Source organism: Scophthalmus maximus, chromosome 12 (genome assembly GCF_022379125.1).
Source record: "Scophthalmus maximus strain ysfricsl-2021 chromosome 12, ASM2237912v1, whole genome shotgun sequence".
Lineage (NCBI taxonomy): Eukaryota > Metazoa > Chordata > Actinopteri > Pleuronectiformes > Scophthalmidae > Scophthalmus > Scophthalmus maximus.
Window position 1 is genome coordinate 19,401,775 of NC_061526.1, and position 22,207 is coordinate 19,423,981.

At 45.8% G+C, this 22,207-nt stretch overlaps 1 protein-coding gene across 2 annotated transcripts in view; it reads left to right on the forward strand.

Annotated features, from left to right (window-relative positions):
- Window positions 1–22,207, forward strand: part of LOC118282805 (semaphorin-3ab-like) — a 96,212-nt gene that overhangs the window by 65,961 nt on the left and 8,044 nt on the right. The window contains exons 1-6 of one of the 2 annotated variants that reach the window (XM_035604262.2): window positions 333–1,057; window positions 13,707–13,867; window positions 15,730–15,792; window positions 19,188–19,307; window positions 20,254–20,344; window positions 20,438–20,557. In XM_035604262.2, the coding sequence (XP_035460155.1) occupies window positions 952–1,057; window positions 13,707–13,867; window positions 15,730–15,792; window positions 19,188–19,307; window positions 20,254–20,344; window positions 20,438–20,557 (661 nt within the window). In that variant the 5' untranslated portion in view covers window positions 333–951. Of the gene's footprint in view, window positions 1–332; window positions 1,058–13,706; window positions 13,868–15,729; window positions 15,793–19,187; window positions 19,308–20,253; window positions 20,345–20,437; window positions 20,558–22,207 lie in introns of those variants that run through there. The other variant, XM_047336321.1, reaches the window with a different exon arrangement.

Consider the following 22,207-nt stretch of genomic DNA (forward strand, 5'->3'; position numbering starts at 1 on the left):
CTTTGTTTGTGGCTTTTTAAAGGCTCCAAATCACTGTGTGACCTATCAGTGGAAAAGGTGATAGGGGCACTCAAGAGATGCGTCTCTGAGTTAGCTGACCAGAGGGAGGCCAGGGCGAAGGAATGACGGAGGGAGAGGAAAGAGATATTAGAGTACTGGAAACGGAAAAATGAATCACTAACAAAGAAAAAAAGAGGAAACGCTGACGAAAGAGACAACGCTATAAAAACCTTAAACCATCCACTACACTTCTTATCCACTACTGGATTCATCGCCGCTCTCAAGTCAACCCCCCCTCTCTCTCTTTCTCACCAACACTCCCCTTCTCTCTCTCTCTCTCTCTCTCTCAGCTGCTCACCCTCCCCTCTCTTCCTGTGGATGGTGTTGCTCTCCCTCTCTCTCCCTCTCTCGCTCGCAGTCTAGTGGAGCCGCACACAAGGATTAGAGGGTTTGCTGTGAGTGTCTGCTCTGAGGAGAAGAAGCCAGAAGAGAAGAGATGAAATCCAATTTCTCTACAAAAGGGAAAAGCCTTCACTGTTGTGGATAAGTGATCTGATTTGCCTTCACTCCACCTCTCATTCCATTCAAGCCAGGCTGAAGACCTCGCTGAGCCTTCTTCACCTGGGGGGAGGACAGATAAGCCAAAGGGACCATATATCCTGGACCTCCACACGGGGAGCCATGTGAGCGGCACCCCCTCCACCCACTTCACACTACAGAAGTCGTACCCCCCCCCCCCCCAGAGTCTGCACTCTCAGCTGGGGAGCACATCCAGGATTTTGTCCTTTTCTCCCCCCCCCAACCCTGCCTGGAACCTCCACTGTCAGGGCTTGCGTGGAGCGACTCTCCGGGGCTCGTCGTAACCCCAGCGGGAGACACTCATCTTTGGGGGAACTGGTCGGGGTGTGAGTGCCCCCTGGTCTGGAGGCCGGCCAGCAGCACTCCAGCACCATGGATTACCTGTTTGGGATTGTAGTGCTGCTGTGCGGGGCGGTGCAGCCGGGGAGAGGAGTTGAGCCCAAGCACAACGTACCCAGGCTAAAGCTGTCATACAAGGGTAAGCCCATTCTCCGTTCTCTCCTGACTCCGGGATATATGGGGCCGCGGTTGTTTCCTGCTGCTTTCAACTGGGACTAGCTCGCCCGTGGCTGTTCTTTCATGCTTTTCTTTTCATCCATTCCTTTTTACGTTGAGTATCCCTTTTTTTTTCCCTCCCTCCTCTATATCCACGAGTCTATTTCTTGCCACTGTGTTTATCTCATTCACTCTTTCTCCCTCTTGGTCAGCGTGCAGCATCCACAACTCTCCGCTCAACCTCCTTGTATTCCTGTTGCCACATTAACTCACTCCTTCCCCTGCCCGTCTCTCAAGAAATGACTATCCTCCTTACAAATAGTCAGATTGGTTCCATATGCCGAGGAAGGGCTCTCGCCTGAAGCCAAATGTATATATTGGCCCCTGTACCAATTTTCCCCCCTCGTGCTGTCCCCTTCTGCTGGTACTGTACGGCGCTGTTAAGTGCTCTGAGGAGGCAGTGGAGCCTCCGTTTTAATGGCTTCTATCCCAAAAAGCTCCGCTTCGCTCGTGACACAGAGCGTTTTCTTTGAGGGGCCATGCATGCGGGTCGCCCCAACTTCTCATTACCGCACCGTAAATGGATCCAACAGTTGTAGAGTTTCGTTTAAATGGAAAAATACTCCACGCACGTTGATTTTTAACGCTCGTGCAATAAATCATCTATCTGCACCAGAATGTGCCGGTGGAGAACGAGAGGGGGCTTTAATGTGTCTTTTTATACTGTGCACGTGTACGTTTTGACGTATACAGCAAACATGTTATTCTCTCTCTCCTTCTGTGTTATTTTGAGGGGAGACTGCGGAGCGCCGGCTCTTCCTCTCCTCCTCCTCCTCCTCCTCCTCCCTCTCTCTCTCTCTCTCTCTCTCTCTCTTTCTTTCTCCATCTCGTCTCCTCTCTCACACCCTACACTAAATCAGGCTCTTTGTAAAAGCAGACTTTTCATCTCAGCTAGGAATAACTGTCAACATTTTTGGCATATTTTGGAAAGGTTTTTTTATTTAATTTTCTCATGTCAAGTGAGGGAGGCTATTGTGGTCGTTTGTCCTGAAACATGACCAAAAGTATAGAGCCGGGAGTGTGGTCTCTTGATTCTGTATTTTAGTCCCGTTTGGTCCATAAAACATGCCGTCTGAAAATTTATGAACGGGGCTTATTTGTTGGCAATTTTGCAGCCGAAAAACATGAGCGTGTGGCCAAAAGTCCCCTCGTGTGTTTGACTGTCACCAAAACGCTTTGGTTCCTGCAATAATTTCAGTCCATGTGGAGGGAAAATCAACTGTTGGTCTCGAAAGCGGGTGAATATGATGTTTGTCACTCTAATTCATTTTCTATCTTTAGCCAAGACGCTTGGTATAACTTATGTTTAGAGGCCTGCTATATGACATGCTTTATTCTCTACACGGAGTGCAAGTTGTAATTTGGGGGTAGTATATTTTCCTTTATCACCCTTTCAACTTCAAAATGTGCACTGTTTCTGTCTGTGATCTAAATCTGAAGTTGAAATGACTTTGACTTATTTTTAACATTTGATACGCTTTTTAGTTTTCTTGGTGTGGATGCCGTCGTGATAAATGATTTAAGAGGGCGATGACATGCATTTACCATGTGAGCAAAGTAAACCTGGAACGGATCACGGCTGAACTTACCTGACTCACGTCATACATCCCCGGGGCTCCATCATGTCAGTTCGCACAAAGCCTGATGGGGGAAAAATGTCATCCCTTCTTTACGCAGCCATCTGTTCAAAGAATGTGAATATATAGTTTCCCTCCTGCCCCTGTTCTGTGATCCTCTTCCCCTATTCAGTCTGACAAGTGAACACGCTGCTGACAACAATACGAGACAAGAGATATGTCATCAAGCATCAAAGTCTGTATTGACTGACTGTACGATGTGATGGGTGTGTATCAGCCGGTCTGCTGGGAAAGAGTGGCCTGTCATGGTGGATGGACAATGATTTTGGTGCGTGTGCGTGCGCGCGTGTGTGCGTGTGCGTGTGTGTGTGTGTGTGTGTGTGTGTGTGTGTGTGTGTGTGTGTGTGTGTGTGTGTGTGTGTGTGTGTGTGTGTGTGTGTGTGTGTGTGTGTGTGTGTGTGTGTGTGTGTGTGTGTGTGTGTGTGTGTGTGTGTGTCTGTGTGTGTGTGTGTGTGTGTGTGTGTGTGAATGTTCTCGCCACGTCTCGGTGTGAGGACTCAACACCCTCTCTTGTGATATCCTCCTCTTAGACTGTAAGTGGTGTCTCAGTGTGTGAATTTTTGTGTGTCTTTTCAGCGAGACGAAGAAAAAAAGAAAAACAAGAAGTGTCAGGTCTGCTGTACACTCATATAATTAGACACCTGGTTTTGTGCGTGTGCCCATGCACAAACGCATGAGCTCACAAAATGGCATCTTTTATTGTGTTGTTGAATCAGTGTTTCTATAATTACGTGTGATTGCAAACTGCTGTTGGCTTGCATCATTGTGTGTGTGTGTGTGTGTGTGTGTGTGTGTGTGTGTGTGTGTGTGTGTGTGTGTGTGTGTGTGTGTGTGTGTGTGTGTGTGTGTGTGTGTGTGTGTGTGTGTGTGTGTGTGTGTGTGTGTGTGTGTGTGTGTGTGTGTGTGTGTGTGTGAAGGCATGAGAGAGAGTGTATCATGGGTTCGCCGTCTCTGTGTGTGTCACCGCTCGCTGGTGCCTGCGCTTGTGTCGCGGGCCCACAGGTGTTTGATGGCTCTCTTGATGCCTGTCAGGGGACGGCTCTCGGTTAACACCCACACGGTGGCGGTCGGATGGAGGGAGGAAGGGGAAGGATGGTGGAAGTGATGGCGAATGGGGAGGAGATCAGCTTTTTAATGAAGGAAGAGCTGGCAGTCGTACAGTAGCCGACGCAGACGGAAGGGAGGCTGGTCGTTAAGTGAAGTGTCACTCATCCCCTCTCCCCCCGCGACGCCGGCGTAGTAATTAAGTCAAATAAACAATGAGGAGGAATCCTCCTGGGAAGGACAGTCACACAAGAACCGAGCGAGAGAGTCTGCCGATCCCACGGGTGCAAAAATGAAAAGGGAGAGCGAGGCCCAGGACGGTCGCAGGAACGAACAGGGCCCTGTGATCTGAGGCAGGCAAATATACACCGGGCGCGTGAGCGAGGTCCCGTGAAATCATTCTCAAATGAGCGGCGATGATACGCCTCCAGGGACAGATAGTCGGACAAAAGTGAGCGATTTTCTAGTCTCCCCCCCCTTGGGAAAAAGACAGGCAAGCAACTGCCGAGTGAGCAGTTAGCTCGAGCGCTAGAATGTCCGAGAAAAGGATAAAATGACCCCTCGGGGGACAGCTGGTGCAGCCGAGTGCAGAGTAAATGATTTCCCAGTTGGGTCAGTTAGACATTCGGCAAAAAGCATCTGACTTCACGGAGAATGATCGCCGGAGTTAATTATTTCTCCTCTTCTTAATACCAAAATAGCTCCTCGCCTTCACCTCCTAACATCGGGAGCGGGAGACCTAAGGTGAAACTCAAGTCCAAGTTGAAATGATCCTGCTTGACGAACATATCACACGTGTTGATATAACTTCACTCTTGTTTTTCTTCTCTGCGACACTGCTACAACAGCATCCATATGTATTACAAGCAAAGGACAGTGATACACTCCAGCGGATCAAATGCATACCAGAACACAACCCATGTACGGCTCCCTCCCGTACTGTAAGTAGCCATCAGGAGGAACACTGACCCCTGAAGGTCAGTCAGTGCACATGCAGCACACAGTGAGTGCAAACACAATACTTGGGGGGGGGGGGGGGGGGGGGGGGGGCAGATCTTTGGAACAAAAAAAAAGTTGACCGTATTGTGATCCCAGAAAAAAAAAAGAAGGATCCAGGGAGCGGCACTTTCAAACTGAAAGGTCTCGTCAAACAACCTGATAATTACCCTCAGCTCGGGGTAATTACGGAGCCCTGGTGTATGACCTCTTAATGCCATCGCAGCCGCCCCACGCTGGCTGACTGGGCGGAACCGAGGCAGGGAAGATATAGAGCACGACTGAGAAAGGAGACGGGGAATCTGAAATTGGCTCGCAACCCCTTCGAAATAGACACTTGGCGTGGAACCGCACTCGACGCAGTCTGGACTCGGCCCCATAATAAGCCCGTCTTCTGTCCGTGTGTGTGTGTGTGTGTGTGTGTGGGCGTGCCTGCCTGCCTGCCAGCCAGTGAAAATAAGTGTGTGTATGTATGTTTGCGGGTGTTTGCATGTGCGCCGGTTTATCAGTGTGTTTTGTCTATTCATTATTTTATATGTGAATGAGCATCTGACTGAGCCGCTCTCCTTCTCCCCGTCTCGCCCTCTCTCTCTCGCCCTCCGTCGTATCTGTCCATTCCGCGGGCTGAGGCTGACAGAGCGGATGCAGATAATTATAAGGTGTTATCCCAACGCGCCAACTTTGGAGATGTCTGCCTCCCTCCCTCTCTCTCTTGGTTCCTCTCTTCCTACCCCCTTCTTCCTCTCCTGTGGCGCGAACCCTTCCCAAGGAACCACAACACCGCAGACCCCTAAGTACAATCTTCAAGTAGGCTGTGTGTGTGTGTGTGTGTGTGCGTGTGTGTCTCTTTGATTGCAGCTCAGTTGATACACATCTTTTGGCTATCCTTCTTCTCAACTCTGTTTGGACACTCACACACACTCACAATGAACTGCCCTCATCTTTGTTCCCACACGGCCACATTCCAATAGTATAAACCAATGTTTTGCAGTGGCTTCGCTTTTTTTTTCCAACTCTGCCCCTATGTAACATCCAGAAAACTGTCTCCAGACTGACTCACACACACCTGACCGCAGTGTTTTGGTGAGCTCCCGCCGCCCCTCCGTCCACAAGTTGAAAGATGGTGTAATGTAGAAAAAAGGATGCGAGTGTGTATTTGTGCTGCTGACGCTCTTGGCCCCGCAGGTAATTGTGCAATGACACAACCGCACTTGCGAAACAAAAAAGACATTCATCACATCGCTGACAAATCCTGTCACTTTTTGTTTTGTTGCAGTTTCACACTTGTTTACTAAAACGGGGAGCGGGTGATTTGCTTCACACTGTATCTTCTTATATGTGATTTATAGTACTACAGGGATGCAGGAGTTATTAACGTGTGTTATCATTACCCCATGTTAAAAAACAGGCAGGTATAATGTCCTTTCCTTTGCATGTGTCTTTGGTTTATTCCTCAAGTTCATGATTGTTTTGGAATGTTTTGTATTTCCCCAGCGTTCATAAAATGTCCTCTTGCAAAAAAAAAAAAAGCCATGTTATTACACGACTATTTGCTTTAGGAAATTCAATTTAAACGAGAATGGTTATCAACAAAAACTATCTGGAACGTGTGCTCACAGGCCACAATAGGAGATGGCGACACTGCCGAGTGTGTGTTCGAGTGTGTGCGCAAGCAAATCGTGTACATTTGGTTTGTGCATTTTTTGTCTGCGTGTACACAAGCGCTGTATGGGCTTGCACACGGGGAAAAGATCCAGTGTCTTTGCATCTGTGTTTGGGACGTAGGCTTCGGTTACAGCGTGGTGCAGATTGCTGAACCCAGGGTATGAATGGTTCTCGCCACCTGCTAAGTCTCGTCAGTCAGACGGAGAAGAGGGCGCACCACTCAATCTGAGCAGAGTCGAGTTACAAATGAGGGGGACATCTCTGCAGAAACCACCGACGGAAGGTCGGACAGACAACAGACGGACCCACGAACAAAGGAAAAGGGAAGCGGCAGACAAACAGGAATGTTCAAGAAGTTTGAAGAAGTGGAATGTCAAATGATTTTGCACCGATTGACATCACTGGGGACAAAAAGTGATTCATGATAATAATTATAGACACTGTTAGTGGTTTTAATCCAAATCGACCGCTCGTACTGTTTTTAATGTTACATTTTAAGGTCAACTTGAAAAACCAGCCCCGTAAAAATCGCAGTGATTTAAGATGCAATTTTCTGTGGAGCGTTTTTTCTCCTTTTTTTCTGTCCTCCCCTTGGACTTGTTATTTTCCTGTCATAAATAACACAAACAGCATGCAATATGATGAGGAAGGTTTTGAAAAACCCCTCTAATTTCATATTTTTCACTGCCACGTTTGGAAATGACAAAATCTTGACATTATAAAAATTGCCGCGCTGTGGGGATTTTCTCGATTGATCGTTTTCCCAGTGTAAAAGGCGTTTTCCACAAAATGCAGACACTCTTCATTTTATAACACAAACCCTCTTTTTTTTGTTGAACAATATCCTCGAATGGCACGCCCCCAGTGTTCCAGCGTCTCCGTCGCCAATGCCTTCGCCGTCACAGTTTGCCCGGGACACATCCAGATCTGTGGCCTTGCCTCATTAATTTCTAATAAAATGGCCGTGCTGACATTCGGCTTCACCGTGCAGCTGACAGGCTGCACTAACAGGCAGTGGCTCCAGACATGACCGCGCTAACCACAGCCTGGTTCCCCTTAACATCCATCCATCAAACTGCCTCACGATAGCACAATCTCCCGTCTTTCTGCGCGGCTTTTTACCGAGGAGTGATCTTTGTGATTTGTGTGCGTGCACACGCCGACAAAGGAGTTTGCATTGGTGGCTGGACTTGCGTGCAAAAAGTGAGTGTGTGTGTGTTTGCAAGTGTGTCTGTGTCTCTGTTTGTTTTCCTTAAAAATTAATGTGAACCAGAGAGGCTGAGCAGCCTGGTTACACTGCGAGCACTTAGCGGTGTGTGAGCGGGCTCTCTGCGGCACACATGGCCGGGCCTCGAGCCGTCTGTGGTCACAGCTCTGGTGGAAAGCCGGTCCCTGTGGTCCAGTCATCCAATGACGGGAGGAGACACTCGCTAATGAAATGGTTCCATGTTGGGCCACTTTTGTTGTATGTGCACTTTTTTTTTTTCATTTTTCGTAAAAAGAAATCTGCGCTCATGTTTCTGCCTTACTTCACTGCCGTTATCCCGGCTCCCTAGTGTGTTTGTTGCCTCTGTCAATCAGTCCGCCGGTTTTCTCTGCTTTTCTTCTCCCTTCAACTCTTCTAGTAAAACTCTGCTCTTGTTTTCTCGCATCTCTCCTCGCTCGCTGTGTGTCCCCCCCCCCCCCCGAGGGAGAGGAGGAATGTGGTGCGGCGACGAGCAAGTCTAGCATTTGGGTTGAGAGAGATGAATGCTGCTGCGTGGTGAAATTCAACACATACTTAGGCTACTCTTATAGATTTCTGTGCGGTTTGGGCCGCGGTCACTTCTGCCCTTGTTAGTCCCTCTGATACCTAGAGTATCCCATGTTCGAACTTACTCAAGAGTCAATTTCACAGAACAGGAGTATGGTGTTTAAACGTCCCATAGGATACAGTTCTTTCTATGAATTATGACTATGAGTCATTTTGGTTGACACATAGAAAAAAAACAGTTTGGAGTGTTTTGCAGAAGTGGAATCGAAGAAAAACACACTCGTTCCTTCTGCAGCAGCAAACCTCTAACACGTTTAGTGTGGTTGTAATGATTAATCAATCAATACACACTTTTGTTCTTTCTTTCCCCGCACACACACTCGCGCACAAAGGATCTTCTCCTAATCGTGGAGTTCAGGGCAGCATGTCTAAGGAAGCCCATTTCCTGTCGGTGCAGTCACTCCGCTACACCTGAATGACAAATCCAACGGCCCAGGTTGTATTATACAGAGGATCACCATGGAAACAAACCCACACCTGCTTCTGTGCTTAGACGGAGAGAGAGGAAAAAGGGAGGGCAGAATAAGAGAGGGGGGGGGGGGGGGGGGGGGGGGGGGGTGAACTTTTCTGGCATGTGTGGATGATATCCTTGAGCTCTGGATAATATTTGAACACTTTGTTAAGCAAAGCCCTCAGCAAATTTCCATGGGGCGCCCGTCTCCTCTTTTTTCTCTCTCTCTCTCTCTCTTCTCCGACACCTGCGTTTTGCGGCCGAGGCCGTCACGAGAACAGCAGAACGCACGGCGCGCCACACACGGAGAAAAAAAAAGGAAAGCCTTCAGAGGCAGAGTCTGACGTGCCAAACCAAACCACCGGAGATATTACAGTACTGTGTGCCGGTCTGAAGCCAGCCGTTGCGTTTGAAAGATAAACGTGTAATTCTCTGCGCCAGTTCCCCTCAGAGCTGCTATTTTCTTTTCAAACTTTCCTGTTCTTTTTTCTTCCTCCCCCTGTCCGTCAGAGGAGTAGCTCTTTAGTAACACACAGAAACTCACCTATTGGGTCTCAGTCTCCCGCCTTCTGCCAGCTGCAGAACGAAACAGACCAACGTCAGTGAGCCAGAAACGAACACGTAAAAACGTCATTCGATATTTTTTTTTTACATATTGAGAACTCTTCTGTCCTCGTTGAGCTTTCACTGTATACATGAATAACAGAAACACTTAAAGACTGATGCATTATTTTAATGGAAAATTGCCCATCTGTTGAATCTCAGTCAAGTGTTTTTCTCTGTCAGGCTTTTGTGTTTCACGTCACTCAAACACACACACACACACAGCCGGGCGTACGCACATTCAATAAACATAATTTAATGCCCTGTCGCCTTTTCTTTCATTCCGTTTCATTATTCCGCAATTGTGTGGCATGTAGGCGTCTAAAACGCCCGCCTGTTTGGAGGATGGGGGAGTGAAGAGCACTCCACGGACAATTGCACTTGAATTTTGGATGCAATTTTTTCATTCCCGGGGATTTGAAAGACAAGAGCCAGGGTTTGTTTTTTTCCATTACTAAGTAGGACAGTACGGAGAACGATGATATATTTGAATGAATTGCTTGTATTTACCATTTTCAATTGGGAATATACGGGGTGTATGCAAAATAATATTGTATAACTTCATTTTAGTACATGTATGTACATGAAGATGAGCATAATACAGTATACTTCAGTATTCAGTACACTTTCTTTGCACAAAATCTTGTATGAACACAGGTGGGTCTTCATATTTGCGTATAGTGTGTGTGTTCGTCTGTTTGCATAGGCCAACGCGTCTGCATGTTTTATGTGTGAACGACAGAATGTGTGAGTGAAAGAGAGCAGACAGAGGATGTGTGTAACAAGAGAAAGTGGGATGGAGTTGGGCGGCGGAGACTGAATCTAAGTGTGTGTGTGTAGCCGAGTGTGTGTGAAGTGACTGAAATGCATATGCAGACGCACGAGCATATATGCGTTTAAACATCTCCGTGTTCCAGTGGCTAATGTAAGCAGACTGTGGGTGGTGGGGGGGGGGCGCGTGTGCACACACACACACACACACACACACACACACACACACACGAGAGACGGTGTGTGTGTGTGTGTGTATTGGGGGGGGGGTCCGGGACCATAGCAGTGTGTGTTAGAGATGGAAGCTGCTGAGTGTGCTCACTGTTCAACTAGTTCATGCTGCATAAGCAGAAATGCTTATTGGATTACAACTTAGTCTGGGAAGAAGTGTGTGTGTGTGTGTGTGTGTGTGTGTGTGTGTGTGTGTGTGTGTGTGTGTGTGTGTGTGTGTGTGTGTGTGTGTGTGTGTGTGTGTGTGTGTGTGTGTGTGTGTGTGTGTGTAAAGGACGGGTGCGATTGCATGTCAGTGTGTTCAGAGAGAATTGATGCGGAGTTAACATATAGGTCACAATCATATATGCACGTCAGTTTAGGGGTGTGTTTTTTATCTTAGAAGTAGAGCACAGTGAATTTGTGTTGAACCTGCGTGTGTGTGTGTGTTATTCTATGTATATATTCCCTGAATGTGTGTATGCGTGTCCCTTTCCTGGTTACTATATCTTGTATGAGCTGTGCTTCGCTCTCGCTCCCGATGTTTCTGTGCTCCCAGTTCCAAACGAGCGTGTCTGTGTTTAGGTTGGAGGTCCTTAGGTGCTCACGCCCCAGTTCGTCCAATCCTCCAGACCGCAGTTGATCCCAGCTCAGATAGAGCCTCTCTGTGTGCACAGGCAACCTTGTCTTTGTCAGAGATCACCACGTGTTGAAATATGCGTGTGTGTATGTGTTTTTTTTACTTTGGCCCATCTGGGGGAAAACCTTTTTTCGTGACGATCCTCGGACGCTGCCATTTCGGGCCGCATTCCTGGCTCCTGCGTTCAGACCCAGAGTCTCGCTGTCAGTCGATGCGGGTCGTCACATGTTGAGCCAGCATGGCCGTGAAGAAGAGCTGAGAGAAATCTCTCCTGAGTGGAAACAGGGATCCGATTTGTTCATTTCCTATTGACTGCTTGTCCTCTGTGCCTCAACATCTACAGTGTGTCATTATTTCCCTCCCTTTTTATTTTTCCCAATCTTTTAAATGTCTAAAACTATTTATTTTTCCATTTCAATCCAATTTTCTTGCCTCCCTTGGCTTTCTGCCACACCCCTTACTTTTTTCCATTACTTCATAGTTGAAACATTAAAAAGTCCTCTGGCATTCAGCTGACTGGAAATTGCGTTTTCCTCTTTTACCCTAATTTTCTGTCCCTGCGTTGCCGTCATCACGTGTTATTGGTAAACGGAGAAAAAGAGACTCTCTGGGTTGGCTACCACATGAACACAACATTTCTCCGAAGACACCTCTTGACTTCATGGTTGTAACCTGAGAACTGCAGCACCGTTTCTCTTTTGTGGCAGAGCAAGTGTGTATGAATGTGAATGCCACGATGCTGGTTTGCATGGAATTGCCAGTGTAGAAAACAGATACCATCACACACTGAAACCCACTCACACACACACACACACACACACACACACACACACACACACAAACACACACTCAATCCATCTGTGGTACAGTACAAATTCTCACACAAACACACATTCACAGACTTCCATTCATGCCCACACACCCACCCACTCGATTTCCTTTAGCCCTCAAACCGAAATCCAAGCGACGCAGATGAGCTGCAAGCGTCTTTATTAGGTGACGACCACTCCCTCTCGCCGTCCTCATCCACCCCACTTGTACCGGGTACACAGGGATGGCTCACACACCACTTCCTCCGTCTCCCCTTCCATCAGTTCCCTCTATTATGTAGACACAGATGTCCAAGGTCTTACACACACTGTGAGTGGGCGCAGATGGCTCCTATAGCAGCCCGTCAATCACAGCTTTGTGGGGAGTGCAGGGAGATCACAATCCACTGGACTGCACGCTCCGCTGTGTGTGTGTGTGTGTGTACACGTTTGGTTTTTCTATATTGTGTGACGGCATGCGTCCATGCTGTGTTGACTCTGATGATGATGGATGATGTCGTATGATGGACTGAGGCTGATGTATCGGACGACTTCACCTGTGGTGAAATATGGAGCACATGTTCGGCGTCCAGTAGAAGCAACCAGAGGCACATGGTTAATGGATTAATTCAAAATCACTTCATTTGGCTTTGAATCAAATATTACTACTATTATAATAATTATTTTTATTGCAGAGCAGAATACACTGTATGAGCAAAACCCGGCCACTGTTGATTGACATACATTGCATATTTCTGCTGCGGGAGATTCTATTCAATTTGCCAATGTAGATATATATATATATATATATGTGTGTGTGTGTTATTCATTTTCTCAGCTTGGGCTCTCCACAATGGAAATATCCAGTAATTCAGATGATGTGAAGCAAAGGGAACGTACCTAATTAAGTATCTTTACATTCAGTCTTGTGCTTATTTGAATAAACTTTTAATTGGCGCTACAACAAAATTATTTAAAAATATTGGAAAAAAGAGCAAATATATCACAGATTACCTTGACGAAATGAAGCTTTCGCTAAAACAACCAATGGTCGTTTAAATCTGGTTACGCAAACTTGTAAAAAGACAAATTGCATGTGACAACAAATTAAACATTTTGTCTAACTTGCCAAAGTGTGTGCGGTTCACTGACACTGGTGATACACTGATAATGCGTCATGTTGCGTTTACAGGATGTGTAATCCTGCGTTAACCTGCTCCCAGGAAGGGGAATGTTGTTCTTTGTTAATACAACACTGATGTTCAGTAAAGCCGACTCTTCAGAGTTGATTAAACGTTAACTGACTGTCAGTGATCTCTCTGACTAGACTTGAGCCCGTAGGTGAAGTCTTGAAAGTGCTGGTTTTCATTTAGTTTTTAATGTCCATCCCAGGACTTTGTGCACCTGAAGGTCACGCAGTGCGCACTCACGTATGCAGTCGGAAACTCTTAAATTTCAATTTACATAATAACCCGTTTACAGAACACATACCTACTTCCCACACAGTGTCTCCTCTCGCTGTGACTCCGTATGAATTATTCAACCAATCACACGGCTGAACAGTCTGAACTGTGTCCCCGACTGGGACATGCTGTGTGTCTACTTTGAGTGTCTCACGCTATACCTGACTGACGTGTGTCCAATTGTAAGTGTGTGTGCAAATGTGTGTGGAAAAGCAATTATGAAAGCATTGGGAAAGGTTCTGATTCCTAATATTTAAGACCAAAAAAATTTTCTACACTCAGATTATTGATTATTAATGCACTGAGACAGGATTAGGGTCAAAAAGATTTGAACATGGGCGTTGTAAAGGTTAAGTTTTCATCTTCGGTTATACAGATATATATTTTAGTCAAGATATCTCTATCTGTTGGTCAGTTTATCAATCTTTACCATCTCTCACCACCAACTCTCTCTGCTCGTTCTCTTTCAGAGATGTTAGACTCCAGTAACCTCGTCACCTTCAACGGCCTGGCCAACAGCTCGAGCTACGACACTTTCCTATTGGATGAGGAGCGGGGGAGACTGCTGGTCGGGGCCGAGGACCACATCTTCTCCTTCGACCTTGTCAACATCAACAGAGACTTCAAACAGGTGAGATTCTAATGTCCTCGACCATTGGTTTTGGTTACAGTTTTTTTTTCTCTCTCTCCTCTCCTCTTCCCTTCTCCCTCTGGAGTCCATTACTCCATCTCTTGCTCCACTCCCCTCTTCCCTCCCCCTGTCTGTCTCGGTCCAGACAGTGCCGTCCGTAATTCCATTACTCCACCTGGACTAGGTTAACAGTCTTTTTATCTGATTCGAGCGGCTATCATTGACACACAAAGCTGGCAGACTTGCCTGCAGGCTGCAGAGAGCCGAGCGGGGGAATTAAAGTGCTGAAAAATGCATAGTCAACGCAGCGAGCGAGAGTGTGTCTCTGCATTCTTTTTGCCCTTGGCTCGGATGTGTGTGGGTTCTTTCTTTTTCTTTCTCTTCTCGCTCTTTTGTTCTGATCTTTGTATCATTAGAAGATAAAGGCCAAAAAGCAGTGATTAAGCAAATCTAATGTAATTACCCTGAAATTTGCAACGCGGCTTCCCAGGAGAGGAAAACTCAGCTGATCTACGGAGGAGTTAAAGTTTAAGAAAAGACTGAGGAATGTGTGTGTTTGTGTGTGTGTGTGTGTGTGTGTGTGTATCTGTGTATTGTATTGACATGATAATGCATATACATACATACATGTGCATACATTTTCATGTTTTTTTCACATCTGTGTGACCACCAGCAACCAGGTTTCCGGTATATAATCATTCCCTTACTCATTTACTGCACATACACGCACACTCATATGCTCTGTGTGTGTGTGTGTGTGTGTGTGTGTGTTTACAATTCATGTGACATTTTTCTCTTCTATTTTATAGATGGAAGCATGTGGTCTAAACTGCATGGAGCAAGTGCAATTTTTAGGGTTTGTCCAAATCCACTTTTGCTAGTTTAACAGCTGAAAAAAATGGTATCCAGATGCATGGTTAGAAAAAAATAGTTGTACTTAATATCTTTAATTAATCATGGGTGTGTTTTGCGGCATATCATACAATAAACCAATCAGAGTGTTATTCCTGTTAAAAATCCATGTGCATCTTACTATCTCGACATGGCACCCTTCAAATTCAGACCAGGTTTTTGTTGGTCAATCGTACAATCGCTCTCCACTGCCTTCAAAATAAAAAGTACGCCAACAATACGTCTGACCCCACCTCATTTGGAAACCAACACACCAAAAAGTCGTGCATTTGCTCATTAAACAACGTGGGCGTTGGACATTCTGAATCTCGCAAAGATGGTGTCACGCTTGGCGCCGGTTGGCGGCGGGTGTAAGAGAAGGCCCTCAGGGGCCATAGATGGATTTGCCATACAGAAAGCACAAAGTAACAAAATGAGTCCTATCTTTTCCGAAAGAAAATATTAATAATCCTGTTTTCTCTTCATATTTGAAGTGAAAAGTGCAACCATATGCTCGGGATTTGAACTGCAGAGAAGAATTTAACATGTTAAATCCCATAATTTGAACCAGAACCCATATTTAGGCCTTATAAAATGTCTACATTGACAGCGCAAGTGCAACATAAAAGCTAGAGTTCCTGCATATTTTTACACTGTTTAACATACACATCGCACATTTTTCAAACTCAAACCGTCTTTTTCTTGTCCACTTGCAGTTTGTCATTATACTTAATAGTCTGTTGCTTTTTTATCTTAAGTACATATATACTGACCTGAAATGAGGAACCAAGGAGGTCAAACTATGTTAAAACATGACCAATCACTACTCATTCTTGTGGAATTACGCAAATTCTGCTTTATTCTGATTCACTGCATTGACTCACAGCCTCCCTGTTTCATGACACAACGTGTACAACTCCTCTGCGCCTCCAACATAGTGTGACTTTGTCTTTTTTCTCATTTCTGCACAGATTGCATGGCCTGCCACCCCCTCTAAGCGGGATGAATGCAAGTGGGCAGGGAAAGACTACGGGGTAAGTCCACACTCATAACGGCATCATGATTTGAGTAATAACACCATCGATGTTTGCGTCTGTTGTTGCCCAATTCGTTTCGCTCAAATTCTACACATTTCTCTGGGATTTGTGTTCTGGTGACCTGATCACATTAGATGTTAAACAACAAGTAACTGTCTGGATCCAGCCCCCGCAGAATTACTAGAGCGCCGCAGAGAGGTAGGAAATCAGCTCAGATGAAAGGGATAGTAGCCATATCCCCTCGTACCTCTACTGCACTGTACTCTCTGTAGACCATCCCCCACAACTGAACACACAGAAAACACACAGTACCACAGATGTTCAGTCACACTGAAGTGTACACAGTGTCTCAATGGCGCGAGGACAATGACGCATTACCTCAGAGGTTATTTGCCTCTGGGATGTACAGTGCAACGTTGGGAGTGTGTTTATGCATGTGCCCTGAGAGTGTGGGCACGTGTGTGCATATTTATGTGGGAGCGTATTGTTTGAGTTGTCTTTATCTGGCACGGCGTGTTAGCTCACATGTGCAACTCTGCGCAGATCTGCTGAACACATACTATGTGCCACCAGCTTTGTTTGTGTGCGGGACGGTGTTAGCGCGGGTTATCTTTGAGTCGCTGTTTGGAAAAGGCCCTCTCTGCGTAGTATCTGATCTTAATTTCATGGCTGGGTGAGTCTCGAGTGCAGCGGCTGCAGGGTTTAAGGATTATCCAGAATTACATAGTGATTTTTTCACATCGCAGAGGTTCCACTCGGGGTCCGACTCACCGCCGCCTTTTTGAGGTTTCACACACACAAACGTGGTGCACTGCACCTTCGCACCCTCACATGGGGGAAAAGAGAGTGCGTTCTGGCAGCACAAAATCACACAGAACACAGCGATGAGGTATTTGCGTGCTGTGAAAATGTTTACCCTTGAAAATGAGGCGGTGAGAGCAGAGATGGAGTGCAGCACGGGAGGCCTTGATTAGAGCATTACCAAAACATCCAGGGCTCCCAAATTGATGCATTTGTCCAAACCACACTTTACAGCCGCAGAACAAATGTAACAGCTGCCCCCCCCCCCCTCTCCAAAATGCCTGATGGCTGTATCATTCTACTTGGCAGGATGAGTCTGTAACTTGGCCCTAGGTTGCTGCATTCGATTCAGTGAACAAAGGGTTGATACTTAAAGAGTGGCTTCACAGTTTCACAGAAGTGCCTGATGTCATTTCCGATCCGTCGTCCAGCCACCGTGGGGGAATTAACAGTCCAAAGTTATCCTACATTTCCAATGAATTTTCCATATTCAATAAGCGACCTCAGCATAATCACTACATTCACTCAACTCATCCAAATTTATACTAACCACATACAAATCTGTCCACCCATTTCTCCCATGGAAAGTCATCGTGAATACCCGGTCCAAAGAGAGTCGTTACTTTGATCCAGTAATGACTCATTTATCCTCTGCGGGTGTTGTGGCTTTTCACATAATGACATGGTTTGTGACCAGGGAAACCATTTTTCACCTGAGGGCAAGATGGAGCTGCATGTTTGAGTGACTCGCATTCCTAATGTCTGTCAGTGTTTAGGTGCAGCCCACCTCCCACATGGCTGATGAGTCTGAACTGGAAGAACAGAACTGACACTGGCGGGTTGGTGTTATAGAGCGGCTTGTGAAACGCACACAATAGGGGGCGTGAGAATGACGCGGGGTGGCGCGTGCGCCTGCTGTTCGACAGTAGGAAAAGCAGAGGGTAAAGTCGTTAAAGTTCACACAGTCATCCAGACACATAGACAGGGCTGAGGTTAGCCACAAGACATCATGGAAGATTAATCTTCCTCCGTGAAATCAGCAATAGCAGTGAGGCTGAAGTGAGCGAAATGTTGTTGAGACATTGTGGGCTGATGCACAGACACGCACAGATGAAAGGTGACACAGACGGTACATGCTTCCATGTGGCACAGTCCGATAGACACTACTACACATGTGAATTGCATACCGAAATTGAATTGATATGAGCTTATTCACTTTCTTGATGAGAGTTAGATGGGAAAATAGACACTCATGTGTGTACAGTAAATATGAAGCAGGAAAAAATCAGGGAACAGTCATAAGGAAGGAGAAAGGCATTGCACTCGGCCCAGAAAACCACAAATTGCCATTTTTATCCTTTGTTTTTTGCAAGTATGAATGAATATGGAGCGTACTGCGAGGGAAGTGGTATCCATTTTCACATCTCACTCTCGGCTAGAAAGTGTGTCTCTGTAAAATGCCAATTTTAAGCTTGTTACCGCGGAGCGAAAAACAGTAGGCAAGTGTTTTCCACCAATCTGAACAATAGGCAGGGAATTCTTATTGTTTTTTCTTGGAAAAGTCAATATCGCATCGCGCTGGAAAATAACTGCAACCCCGGAGCCTCGTATCCGTTTATGTCTCATGAGGGACGTCGTCAAATCATCAAACTGAAATGTGTGTGACGTTAAGAAGCCTGAAGAGATGCACGTGTTGAACGGAGGAGAGAAGTAGGATAACTCGGCAGTCTGTGCCGTGTGTGTGTGTGTGTGTGTGTGTGTGTGTGTGTGTGTGTGTGTGTGTGTGTGTGTGTGTGTGTGTGTGTGTGTGTGTGTGTGTGTGTGTGTGTGTGTGTGTGTGTGTGTGTGTGTGTGTGTGCTGCGTTTCCAAATCCCCAAACAAATGTGTACTTATTTGTTAGGTGGATATTCAGTATGTAGTTATAATTAGGCAAACCCCGGCCTAATCTCTTAAACACATGTGGCCAAATCAACTCCTCGGGGCGGCTAATAACCCTCCTGCACCAACCAATCTCCTTGATTAGCGCTCTAATAAACAGTCTCACACCACTGGGATTATCACCACGCGCTGGAGAGCCAACCCAAACAGCCTCGGTAAAGTGAAACATATGGATCATATGGACCAAAGATCTGAGGTGAATTTGCCCCAAATTTGACTCACTCAGGTGGGATTCCCTTGAATGAGTCTTTTTTCTCTCCAAACCGAGTGGAAAGTCCCAGCTTTAAGCTGCACTTCCAACAAAGCTTTCCTGTATTCACCATTATTCTCTGCCTAGTATTTGTCTCCGATTTCAGTGGAATCAAATCAGAGCTTTTTTTATATTAAGTGTCTACTTTATTTTCATAAGGGGTAAAACCCTATTTAAACTTTATGGTATGAAGGAGGGAATTGGCAGCGTCGAAGCTACTGTTAACATATGTAAGTTCCTTTATAAAAATCCCAAAAGTTTCATATGCTTTGACAGGCGGGCACTGCACACGCAGAATGTATTTGAATCTCTCCGCCAGCTGTTACAGTACGTGTATGAATTCGTCAAGAATCAAGGGTTTACATGTTGATTGAAATATATTGTCTTATTTATTTTTTTCAGAAAGAGTGTTCTAACTTCATTCGAGTCCTCCAGCCGTACAACCAGACCCACCTGTACATCTGCGGCACAGGAGCCTTCCACCCCATCTGTGCTTATCTGGAAATGGGCAAGAAAGCAGAGGTATAATACATTTGGTGCACTGATGTCAGTTTACCATATGTTGTGGGCTTTTAATCAGTTATATATATGCAAATGGTAATTTAGATTTTAAAATTGTGCTTTAATTTAAAAGTCATGAAATGTGACACCGGTGCTATAGTGAACTAATGAGAGACAAAGTCCAATATTGTTTCCCCTAAAACAATTTGTGCAACTGCACCACTTGTCTAATCACATGCGCGCACGCACACACACACACACACACACACTACCGCACGCGCACACACTTGTCTGTGAGGCACAGCGGTGCTCATTCCCCTCATTGATTATCTTCTCATCAATGTGTTCCTTTGTGTGGAGAAGTGGAAAAAAGCAGTCACTACACGGTTTCGACTGCAGCCGTCGGAAATTAAACAACCGCTCCCCGACATAAAAGTTTAATCAGTCAGTCTGATAGAGGTCTACAAGCGAATCAATGAAACAGCGTGGGTTCTGTTGCCCGACAATGGGGAGGGGATTGAGTGTTTGCACCATGCAGATTTTTAGTATAGGAGACCCTGCGTGTGTTCTCTTGAGTTTAAACACGTGTTGTCAGTAATTGAATTACCGAAAAGTGAGTGAGTTGGATCTCTCTTTTGTAACTTTCCTTCTAATGTATTTAAAGACTCTGGGGGTGATTTGTGCTTTCTCTTCTTAATCCTTCTTTATTCCCCTTTGTTTTTGTTAGTTGCTACAGACTCTGCTGTTTTTCTGACCTGAAATGTTTTAATTTTTTTGTAACTCCACAGTGTGAAAGAAAATCCTTTTGGTCATATCTACCTCTAGTTGTGGTGCATCCCATTCCAAAAGTAGTTAGGTATAATCAGAATATGTTGTAATTTGAAACACAGGCTATAAATGAACCTTTGGCCGGGCTTTATTTGGCTTTCACTGGCCTCATTTTGAACTCTGACCCATTCCACCACAGGACAACATCTTTCGCCTGGGATCTCTCTTTGAGAACGGCCGCGGGAAAAGCCCCTACGACCCCAAAATGCTCTCCGCCTCTCTCCTGATCGGTGAGTTTGATCTCTGCCTTCGATTAGTTCCAGGAAATGTGTGTTCACTTCAGAGCTGCTCATTTGTTCCTAACTTTACTTTCTCACTGGCAGATGGAGAACTGTACTCTGGCACATCTGCTGATTTCATGGGAAGGGACTTTGCTATTTTCCGTACGCTGGGAGATCATCATCCAATCAGAACAGAGCAGCATGATTCAAGATGGCTGAATGGTAAAAAAAAAAAGAAGAAAAAAAATTATATTATTAAATGACTCTACTGGAATTTGTCACTGTAGTCTACTTATCTTTGTTGCTTTTCCTGGGTGTTAAAAAAGGCCATTTGCATTTCCGAGCTAAAAGAGGAAGCTAGCAGCGTTCAGACTGCAAAAAGTGGATAACGCATGAATACACGTAAACTTCAACAAAAAAATAATTAAAGTAAAATGTTGCCGACAAACACAAATGAACTATTCAATACTAGGTGGAAGTAAGTCCTTGTCATTGGCCAGTCTCAGAAAAACGATTACCACAGAGCTTTTCCAGTGAATTTTAAAGCATCCAATTCTCTCACAAGCCTCGAGTCTCCGGTCGTTTCCATTCCTGTGCATGTGCAGACATCAGATATCAGAGCCCATTCACAAAGTCACTGGAATTGTCTGCGCGGGTGAGATTAGCGCGGCAGAGGACGGGTTTATTGACTGTTCTGTCCGTCCGGCTATCAGTCGGCACCGCGGAGGGCTAAGGGAGCCACAAAAGGTCAGTTTGAACCTTTCCCTCAAGCTGTGCCATCCCGTTTGCCCCCCCCCCCCCCCCCCTTTCCCACAGAACTAATCCGCTCTCAGCTGTTTTTCCTGTCGTGGAGTCAAATTCCTCTCAGTTCCCCTCAACATCCCCCCAGCACCATCAAAAATCACAAACACTGGCCTCTGCAGTGCTGATTACCGTGACATATTAATAAAGAGCGATTTAAAAGGGAGAAGTCATTGTTGCCGCGTTAATCCCCATCGATCTTTCACCTTGTTTATACAAATTCGCTGGGGATTGTATCCATTCGGCAAAATCCAACTCCTTCTCCACAAAAGGGGGATTGTAATTGCGCGGCTTACCGGGATGGGGATATTCTGTTGAGCCTTTATCAACATGGTTACTTGGTACTCGCATGTAACAAGAAAGAAACTCGGGGATGAATGCTTAATAGCAGCTGATTCAAAAAAAGGATTTGGGGTTAAATGGTAGCTTTGGATCTTCTAGCCTTGATTCTTGAATTTTTATTTACACATCTCTTCACCTTTTAGTGCCCTCTCACTCACAAGGAGGTGGGATTAAATCTCCTCTGAATAAAGTGGCCTTGTGTTGGGAATTAAATGTAAAGAATTGTAAGACCTCAATGGGAGCAGCCTGTTTTTGTACATGAGCATGTGCGCACAGTTGGATTTATACATGTGTGGATTTAACGGCACATATTCACAATAAAGGTATGAAGCATGTGTGGGGCACAAATGATTCATGCCAGAGGTCTCACACCCGCGCTGCGCTTATAAATCTGCTTCCCACTTTGGCCACAATCTCCTTTTTCACAGCTACTCTATATATCCTAAAACGCTACGGAGGCGTAACATGGCACGGCTTGTTTCTCTCCAGCTAACCCCCGGGCTTTTAGACACAGGCTCGATTTACGCGTGACGACGCCTCAGTGACTGTGGCCACTTTCCCTCGGCCCGCGTGCCCCTTAGAGTCAAGATATATCTCAGCCCCGGGGCCACCGGCCTGCCCGTTTAGCTTTGATTTCCTCCCGTGCTTAAAGTTGAGATAAATTTATTCATGGGTTACCCGGGACAATCGGAGCCATGTGTGTTTGTGAGGATGTGGCCTGGAGACGGG